This window comes from Anguilla rostrata, chromosome 8 (assembly GCF_018555375.3).
Source record: "Anguilla rostrata isolate EN2019 chromosome 8, ASM1855537v3, whole genome shotgun sequence".
NCBI classification, from domain to species: Eukaryota; Metazoa; Chordata; class Actinopteri; order Anguilliformes; family Anguillidae; genus Anguilla; species Anguilla rostrata.
The window spans coordinates 23,944,873-23,955,040 of NC_057940.1; the positions used below are offsets into that span (position 1 = coordinate 23,944,873).

At 45.3% G+C, this 10,168-nt stretch overlaps 1 protein-coding gene across 3 annotated transcripts; it reads left to right on the top strand.

Annotated features, from left to right (window-relative positions):
• Positions 1 to 43: 43 nt before the first annotated feature.
• nkain1 (sodium/potassium transporting ATPase interacting 1) lies at positions 44 to 9,096 on the top strand. 3 transcript variants are annotated; one of them, XM_064347172.1, is made up of 8 exons: positions 44 to 216; positions 417 to 854; positions 4,314 to 4,451; positions 4,795 to 4,875; positions 5,284 to 5,481; positions 5,593 to 5,653; positions 5,916 to 5,997; positions 7,469 to 9,096. In XM_064347172.1, exons 2-8 carry the CDS (start codon positions 801 to 803, stop codon positions 7,476 to 7,478), a joined length of 624 nt encoding a protein of 207 aa, XP_064203242.1. In that variant the 5' UTR covers positions 44 to 216; positions 417 to 800; the 3' UTR covers positions 7,479 to 9,096. The 3 variants fall into 3 exon arrangements, with proteins under 3 accessions (XP_064203242.1, XP_064203240.1, XP_064203241.1); XM_064347170.1 differs by having other exon boundaries at positions 7,474 to 9,096; XM_064347171.1 differs by having other exon boundaries at positions 421 to 854; positions 7,474 to 9,096.
• The last annotated feature ends 1,072 nt before the right edge of the window (positions 9,097 to 10,168 follow it).

The following is a 10,168-nucleotide window of genomic DNA, read 5'->3' on the forward strand; positions in this document are numbered from 1 at the left end:
ATACTACAAATGAGGGCTTGGTTGAAACCCCCCCCATCCCTCCTCCCCTCACCCCCCTTTTTTCTCCCGCTCGCCAAGCAGTGAGATTGACAAAGACCCCGAAACTGGCTCGCTTTAGCTCACCGCACACTCCTGCAAATACATTTATTTAGCGATCATGTTTCAGTGAACAGTCATCTTTTCTTCACATCTGATCGGAAGAGAACGCCGCAAACCGTGAGTCACAATGTAGTGCTTTGTGTCAGTTGCAGATTTAAATAGCCTCTATTGGGTTAATTTTTTTTCTTCCTCCTGAAGCCCTACCCCCTTCACTTCTGTCTGATAAAATGTCATATGATGCCGATCTCCCCAAATTTGCTTTAGCTAAATATTTCCTCTGTCTGTTGTGTCTGTCCCCCTAATTCCCCTTGTAATAGCCAGATTGAAGGTGTGGCGGCGGCGTAAGAAGTCGGATACAGCACTGGTGACTCGCAGTAAGGTAGAGCCACGGACTCAAACCCGCTACAAGAAGACATTTCGCCAGATAAAATTTTGACTTGTGCTGTTTATAGACTCACGCAAGACTATGAAATGGCAAAACAATTGTATTTAACCATGGTGTAAAATTGATCATACAACGCACCGGGGCGCAGAAGGCGTGCTAGGGGGGCTGGTGGGTACAGCGATGTGTTGAGCCTGGAGGCGGTGTGTGGTCATTAGAACCGCGGCGCAGTCGAATCTTATCCGGATCTATCTTGGAAGATTTTGCCTTTTCCATCGAAACCTCTGCGGCCAAAAGCCGTATCGACTTCACGAACAGAATGGGAAAGTGCAATGGAAGGTGTACGCTAGTTGTCATCTGCTCCTTACAACTGGTGAGTATGTTTCAAGGTATTTTGTCGCGAGGTGGTATGTATCCCTGATTTTTACCGAATACCTTCACGAATCGGCCTACTACAGTGGACGATATTGTTAGTTTAGTGGTTTAATATGTAGTACAGTGAATGTATATACATACATATGGGCATGTATTTGTGAATATGGGGAAAAATTGATAAACAAATTTCTATCCATTTTTGTCACTTTACATATCTGATGGAAATGTAATTTTATTTCCCCCAGTGTATATGAATATTAATGTGTAAATCCCCCCCAAAATATGCAGGCAAAAAGTGTTTGATGTCTCTGACTCAGCCTGGACATGTTTGGGTATGTTCCTGTGTGAGGGGGTGGTTTGGAGCTTGTGTCACTCTTACTCAGACATCTACAGTCATCAGTTTCAAAAATACAACATCCTACTATGTGCAATTACCATTACAACTTACAATGTCGTTTTTAGCAGATACTTTTAACCAAAGCAACTTACAGAAGTACATTTCAAATGGAAAACAAACACCATAAGGAACAGTTAGCCATATAAGTGCCACTGTCAGTGTGCTTGCCTCAAGACCTGTGAGATGAGGGAAAGAAGGGTTAGTTTTAGTTTGATTCTTTGTTTTAGATTACAGGATGCACGTTTGCAACAGAGATTTGTGTGGTGTTTACTACTCAGTGTCTACCCATTTTCAGTGTAGCTTTAAGGCCCAAATAAGAAAATGCAGTTTAAATAGTGGTTGCATACTGTGTTTCATAGCTTAGTCCTCCTCCTCACCACTCAAAGTGTCCCTCGGTCCTCCTCAGTGCTCTGAGGTTTGTGCCTGAAGCCTGCATTGTGTGCGGTGCTTTCTGTGGGTTGGGCTTTTGGGTCCGTACCCCATGTGGGGGAAGATACTATTTATGCACCGACTCCCATCTGCTCCTCTGCACACGGGTCTGGCCCCTGGGTCCTTCTCATCCCGCACCCTTCCCCAGGCCTCTGCACCTCCCTGTTCGCCCCCTGGCACCCCCTCTCTGTGGCCCCCTGTGCCTCACTGTGCCCCCTCTCACCCCTCTCCCCTTTCTGTCTGAGGCGTTGTCTGTTTCACACCCTCTCCTCATCTAGTAAAGCTAATTTTCCTTTGAGCCCACGTGCCCCTCTGAAAGTTTATCTACATTAAAAAGTGATGTCTGCAGAATCCATGTGCTACCAGCTGTGAATTGTTAGATATGCTGTCATAATGTCAGCAAGGCCATTTTCCGTTCTGAGGAGGTGAGCTGGGGGGCTATTCTGAGTGAATTATGGGTATTGTGAGTAAGTGGCGCTTGTCAACAGCCATTCTAAGAGTGGTGGGTCCTTTGTGTTTATGTGAAAGAGGGTGAACATGTACATTGCACAATATTATGTATATTTTAGGGGTGAGTGATAAGATGTAAGAGTGTGAGTAGTGTGTGTGTTTTTTTAAAAATTAGTGACTAAGAGCATTTGTGTATAACATAGTGCAATGTGCTTATTTTGTGTTTGTGTGTGTGTGTACAGACGTGTATATTGTTTACACAGGCCTGTCTCTGTGTTTGCTGAAAGGGTCCAGTGCAAATGTGCATGGAGTAACGTGTGTAGGTGCAATGTACCATGCTACCCTGGACCCTGATGGCTTAAGCTATGTTTCACTCAGACTTGTCAGCTCAGTACTTAATTGGAGACATGGGATAAATTGGGAGTGGTGTTGACAGTGAAGTCCAGTAAGTTCTTTGAAACAAATCGGAAAGCAATATTCCTGTGCAGGGATGGGGATACTGTGCTGTAGGGCAGCGTTTCCCAAATGGTGTGTCCCAACCGTGTAAAAAATGTTAAAAGTTCTTTAAATGTAAATGTAAAAGTCATTTTTTTAATGAACTAGTCCCATTCATAAAAGCCTAAATGAATGTCATTAAAATGCATATTGCTTTAAATTGAAACCATGAAAGAAAATTTAGGCGTACTGTTCACACGTCACATTGACGTCAGTCAGTCGCTCACTTTGAGAGTGGTGTGCCAGGAGATTCTGTGTATTTGGAAAGTGTGCCATGGAAGGAAAATTCTGGGAAACACTGCGGTAGGGGGCCATTAACCTGCGGTCTTGACCTTCTTGGTATTTGAAATAGAAAGCAGGGGCAAAATTCCCCATCAAACTCTTGGTCTGCCCAGTTAATTACCCCCCTGTTTAAACACGTGGATAATTATAGTACATGTTCTACGTACATCTACAACCACTCCTCTTGAAATTAGCTGAGCATTGTGGTGGAAAGTGGCTGCTGGGACTCGCCCTGTTAGGGTCACAGCATGTTCCCAACACCACCCCCCCCCCCCCACCCCCCTTTTTAAGCTCTTTTAAAATTACAAGAGTGATATCAGTTCAGTATTTGTTTTGCTGATTCTTTGTTAATATTATACGTTGCGTGGGTTGCATGCAACTAGTTTGCAGGACATATTATTAAGTGAGGTTACATAGTATGTATTCACTATACTACTACATATTGTGGGTATGTATGTGATACTACAATGTGTGTACTGCATAGGTGTGTTTCTGTGTGGTAGTACAGTGTGTACATTATTACAGTGTGTATGTGTGTGTATTTTTTGGGGGGTGCAGTGGAACCCTGTTGTCAGGCCCTGTATCTCAGCTTACAGCCCTGGGGCTGGGGCTCCAGGCAGTTTCCATGGAAACAACTGCAGCAGGGTGCTGTGGGAGAGTTGGAGTCCGTGTGTGTCTGCGCTCGTGCGCGCGAGCGTGCGTGCGTGTGTGTATGTGTGTGTGTGAGGCGGGCCTGCAGGGAAATTATACCATATTCTCGGGGAGGATGGGGGGTGGGGGGCGGTGGCACAGGTGTTCAATTCCATTTCCACCCCTCCATCAGAACTCTCACCCAGGACGTCCTGCTCCTGTGCCAGGAGGGTTTTTGCAACCAAAGCGACCCCTTCACTCCAGCATGCCCTTATCAAAGAGTCAGAGGAGCTCCTCTGTGGTTCTCCTCTTATAAAGTATTCAAATGGCTCTTAGAAAGCAGGTGAAAGAGCAAACAGGGATGGCTGCTGTCCAACTACTGTCCTCATTATCACTCCACGCTTTTACCTACCGTGTCCAAGTCCCTCGCGGTCGCCGTGTGTATGAACTCCAGGCTGACTGTACAGAAAGAGCTGATTCCACTGTTTTTATTTGAGAAGCCTTCGGTTCTCAAGTGTGTCCAGCTGCAGGCTTTAGATGGAGCGTAGACTGCAAGGGGCAGTGCTTGCACTTTTTTCTGTTCTTTATTGATCAAAATTGTGTGAATGGGCAGAACAAATCCATTTCTAGAAGAGGGTCAGTTAAGGTTGGCGTTTGATGCTTGAAGTGGGATAATGAGACATTTTGTGTAAGCTGTATTTATGCCAAACAGCCTGACTGTTGTGATATTTCAAGCTATCGTCAGGGATTTGCATTTCCCTGTGTCTCCTGCAGGCGGCAGCACTGGAGAGGCAGGTCTTTGACTTTCTGGGATATCAATGGGCACCCATCCTGGCCAACTTCCTGCACATCATGGCTGTGATACTGGGAATCTTCGGCACTGTGCAGTTCCGCTCCCGCTACCTCATCCTGGTGTGTGTACACACACACGCACACCTACACCTACAGGCTCACACATCCTCACACACACACCCGCGCACCCACTCACATACACACGCGTACACACACGCACACACACACATACACACACACAGTATGTGCACATGCAGGCACGCACACGCACACATGTGCATGCACAGTATGTATGCATGCGCGCACATGCACCAAACACATGCACACAAACAGAAAAATACCTAAACAGTAGCCATGATCAGTAGTGGCCCTATATAATTTCCAAAATTTTGAAATATAAGGGAGTGATTTTGTAGGTATGCTTACTTTGTGACTGTGTTTGCGTGTGTGAATCTCTTCACAGTATGCACTGTGGCTGGTTCTCTGGGTGGGCTGGAACTCCTTCATCATTTGCTTTTACCTGGAGGTGGGGCACCTGTCCCAGGTGGGTGTGGTCTCACAGGAGCTGGCCTTTTGCTCAGTGACACTGGCCAGTATTAAAGCCTGGGCTCCCTGTGATGATCCTGTCCGTGTGGTGGCCAGCAGCATTAAGCACTCATTAGGCTGGTGCTTTGCTAGACCCCAGTAAGGCTAAATGTAACTTTGTCTCCCTTGTCGAATGGTGGTTTAAGACAGTCTTATTCCAGTAGGCATTAATTATGGAATGTGGGTCTAGGGTGTCCACATAATGCTGCTTTTGCATAAATAAATTTTTCCTGCCGTTGGTATGCAGTTTTTCTTGTGACGGTGTTTGTATGCACGTACCCATGTTGTATTGAGTTGTGAGATCATGCATGTCCTCTTGAAATGAGAGTAAAGTGAAATCTGAATCCTGTCCGTTCACTGTTTACAGGACAGAGACTTCCTGATGACCTTTAACACTTCTCTACACCGGTCCTGGTGGATGGAGAACGGGCCGGGCTGCCTGGTCACCCCGGTGACAAATTCCATCTTGGCTCCAGATGACCACCATGTCATCACAGTGTCCGGCTGCCTGCTGGACTACCAGTACATAGAGGTGGTCAGCTCTGCCTTGCAGGTCTTTCTGGCGGTGAGTATCACTCCCACCCCTTTCCCTGCCACTCTCCCTCCCCCTACCTATGCCATGCTTGCTGTCTCCTGTCTCCTTTGGAGTCACGGTTTCCCCCCTCCTCTCTTGCAGCTCTTTGGGTTCGTGTATGCCTGTTACGTCAGCAAGGTATTCCTGGATGACGAGGACAGCTGTAAGTGTGATGTCACTAAAGGGAATGTGCTCTGGTGTTGTTGGCAGAGATGTAAGATACGGTGATGTCATCGGGGAACGCATGGCTTAGTGACTGGGAAAGCAGAATGATGTCATCAGGGAGAGAGATGCCTCTGAGCAGAGCTTGATGTAACTGGCAGGGCTCTGTAACTGGGGATGGAATGCAATGCCTCCAGAGAAGGAATTGGTATATCATACTGGCAGTGACTGGATCATCTTTTTCTACCCTCTCTCTCTCACAGTTGATTTCATTGGCGGGTTTGACTCATATGGCTACCAGCCCCCGCAGAAGACATCACACCTCCAGCTACAGCCCCTGTACACGTCAGTACCCCCTCCTCACACCCCTACCGGACGAGCACACACATAACCTGCATACACGCGGTGTTCAGAGGCTTTTCCTCAATGGACTTTCAGTAGTCCTCCTCCATCTTCAGGGGTTTAAAGTCCTAAATTAGCCCACGATTGATGAATCCATGCTTGATAAATCCTTGAGTCTATGGGTAACTGGAAAGTAAGAGTATGAATCCTTGAGTGACAATCAACAAGCTTCAAAAGCGCCACTCTAGGGGCTCTTAGGTAGCTCAAGCACTTGATCCTGTTGCTGGGTCACGCCCCATGGTCTGGAACTGAATCCCAACCATGCCTGTGCCGGCTATTGCTAGCAACGTTATAGGGCATCCGGTAATTGCCAATTGCATGGTCTGGGGAAGGATAACGTGTTGCCAGGGGTTTCCCCACACTCGTCTATATGGTGTGAACTGCACACACTTCGCTGCTCCTAGAGGGGTGTGGATGGTACTGTGGTGATCTGAGAAGCAAAATTGGCCCATACAAATTAGGGAGATTTTTAAATTAAATTCACTTTCTTAAAAACTTTTGCAATAGCTTTGTTAAAAACAATTCTGTAGTTCATTCCTCATATTTATTTGTTATGACTACAGTCTGCTTGGCATGACAGATTCTTCCCACAAGCCAATAAATGGGGTCAGACAGCAAACAGACACGGGTCTGTGGCAGGTAAATTAATATACAGATTTGGATCAGCTAAATGGATTTTGAACCTTGGATAATCAAAGTGAAATGCCACCATGAGTAAAACTGTTTACAATTCATAAATCACACGAAATCGTAACTGTGATTGACAAACCTGTGGTCGGTGAGAATACTATTGTACATGACAGTTGCAGCATGTAACCAGAATTTTAATGAGGAACAATTATGCTGTACTCAGAAGATATAAATTGCCAGCTCAGCCCTAGATTTACGGCTGTTGACAGCTGTTTAAATGACAGTCCCTTCTTCCCTTCTTTCAGCACTGCTGGGGGTATGCCTAAGAAGCCCTGTATTTCCTTTGTTAATGCTAGCATGAACAGTTCTCTCTGTTTGTGCTGAACAGAGAGAACTGCTTCCAAGTGGCTTGTGCATTACATATTATGCAGGCACATTGATGTTTGGTATTCTGTATGGTAGCAATATTCTTGTTTAATTATTATTGTTCTTGTTACATCTCTTGTTTCGCTATGCATGTTTGTTTTACACTGCTGAACCTCTTGAAAAGGGGTAATCATTTCCAGTATTTATTTCTGTTTTGTTAAATGTGGAATCTCTGCTCCTTTTTCATTGAAAAAAGTGTTATCAGACATTATATATGTTAATTAAAATTTTGAGGACATTTTTGTGATATAAGTGTAAACTGGCCAGACATATAGACTCTTTATGCTTACATGCTGGGTGCCCATAAGCTGATGTGCTCTGACTGAACTCTCTCCCCCCCACCCCTCTCTCCTCCCAGCACAGGGTAGGTGACATCAGTCCAAGGATGGCAGACAAGAGAAGGAACAGGGACGATCAGGAGGCATGCCTCTGAGGGGGAAAGGCTGCAGCGTCTTTGCGAAATTGTCTTACGTAGAATTCTTTTGTTTCTGTGTAGCCTCTGATTGTAACTTGAGAAAGCTGTCTCAAGGAGCCCCCTGCTGTAGGCCTGGGGGAACTGCGCCCAACGGTGTGATTGGACGAATCTCAGGGCCCATCTGAGAGACACTGTGGGTTTGGATCACTCTGCTTTTCTAACTGTGATTGATTATGTCTGTTCTTTGGGTTTTTTTTACTCTGTGGTAGAGGTTTACTTGTGGTTCCGATGGGTCTAGTTCAGGGAATGGGGTCCAGGTGCGGCGCGTGGCGGGGCCAGGCCGATCGCAGCTCGCTCCTTCTCTTCGTCTCTTTTTTAATTTTTTTAAAGAAATTAAAGGTTTTAAGTTACATATTTATTTTCACGTGAAGGACTGAAGCCTTTGCATTGTGGCAGCTCATCTTCCCACGTGACTCTCCAGTGATGCTCAGGAGACGACGGAGCTCCAGGCCCAGTTCACAGAAGGGCTAACCCTGCATCTCGGATCAGGCGGCTCTGCAGAAGTAGGGCTGGAATACCACAGATGCCGGTGCTGATGGAGGGGACTGGGTTTTAGGACAAGGTCTGGAAACTGGACGCTTTCAAAGGTCACACAAGGTATCCACACTGGACTGTGGAATAAACTGACCTATGACATCTGACACCTGACCTCTGCCTGCATGGAGTTTCCTGTGAGCATGTAGCTGTTACCTCAGAGCCGCCGTGTCCCCTGCAGGTTAATGAGGCTGAATGGCACTCTGCGGGGTCAGGTGACATTCTATACAGCCAGGCCCTCCTGACCTCCAGCCTGAACACTCATTCCACACTTCTCCATGTTTGGAGCAGGGGCACCTGTGGCTTGTTATTTCTTTTGTTTGTTTGTTTTGGTTTTCTGTGCGAATTCCAAACTTTTATTTTGTATTATCCTAGCATTTGATGTTAACATAGATCAGTGATTAGTGTTTCTGGGAAAAGTGATGTAGGTTTGTGTGCATGTAAATATTTGAGAGGTTTTTTATTGAAGCCTGTCACCTTGGATACCTCGGACCTCTGATGCTTGTCTCTGTGCTGTGTCTCATCTCAGCATTCTTCCTTTTTCCATCTAACCAGCACTCATTCCTTCCCTGTTAGGTTCCTGTTTTTTTTTTCAGGGCATCTCTTTCTCACCTGCATTCTCTATCTATCTGTCCAGTATGCTTTCTATCCCTGGGTGTAGGCAGCTGAGAGCACACGAAGAGCAGAACTCATATTGAGAGCAGTTCCCTAGCATTGTGTGGAGGGAATAGATGGGATAGCTTAAAGACTTAGCACAAGAGTTTGCAGTTTGCATTGCATGCCACACTTTTCTATCGCCTTTCTGTGACTGCTGTAAAACTGTGTGTGTGTGTATGTATGTGTGCGTGTGTACGTGCGTGCGTGCCTGCGTGCGCGCACATGCGTGCTTGAGTGACGTGTGCCATTGAACACACCCTACAGGAAGATAGGAATGGGAGATTTGAGTTATTGTGGAATAAAAGAATTGTTTCCAGTTAGTTGCTGCCTCCTCCTCTGTATGTTTCATAAACATACCAAAAGCCATTATAGTGTATGTTGGCTACTGCACAGAGCTTCAAATTGTTGGTATCTTGTATACATTCTTGATGAGCTTTTTCATTGGAGAGATGTGGGTGAGGTTCTTCAATGCTGCACAATGTAAACAATAACCAAATTTAGCAATACTGGTGAGCTTGGCTCCTACCATCAGACGAAAACTGCTCTGAGCCCACCGCTCTTGTGTCAGAGCTCTGGCACTTTCGAGTTGAACCATGCGAGGGCGCACAGTGCAAGCGACTGAACAAAGGAATAATTCTCACGCCATTAACGATTGTCTGGAAAAGTGAAGATAGAGAAGATAGAGGTTTCATCCATAAGGCGACCACGTGCCTGAGTGTTTTGGTTTTCACCGTTACTGAATCTCAAACCGGGGCTAGGTTTTAGTGCAAATTGGTAGAATACTGTCTTTGGTTCCTGATTTGAACATTCATTTCCTGGTGTGCACCTACTAGTCGCACTACAAGTTGTTTGAACATTTAACCAAATTTCTTATGTAGCCTATCCTTTCGGTTTCCCTTCAGAATAAACATTTTATTAGTACTCTATACTAAATAATAAATAATATCAGGGGGGAAATTACATCTTATCAATAAAAGATATCTTAAATGTAATTGCCCGTATCGATGGACGGATTATTTAATAAAATGTGCCTGTAGCGGTCGTTTAAGTTGAAGATGCATGTTGCTCATCTTGTTTGGAATATGCAGTTGAACTGCACATGTATATCTAACCTTATTCGTGAATAACTTTGCTAAACTGTCAAATTATATTTGAACTGAACGGAGTGTGGATAAAATGGCTTGCTCTATATTGCTGGGTCAAAATGTCTGTTTCTAACGCGAATGCATCCTGATATGACGTCATGGATTTATTCAATCATAGGTGTTGATAAGACGTGAAAGCAGTGATGGGCAATTTATTTGGGATATTTAGCACGAGTAAAATAACCAATAATTTCAAGTAGATGGTTAGTTTGACGGTACTTTTTTCCGACTGTGCAGGAGAGGCAAG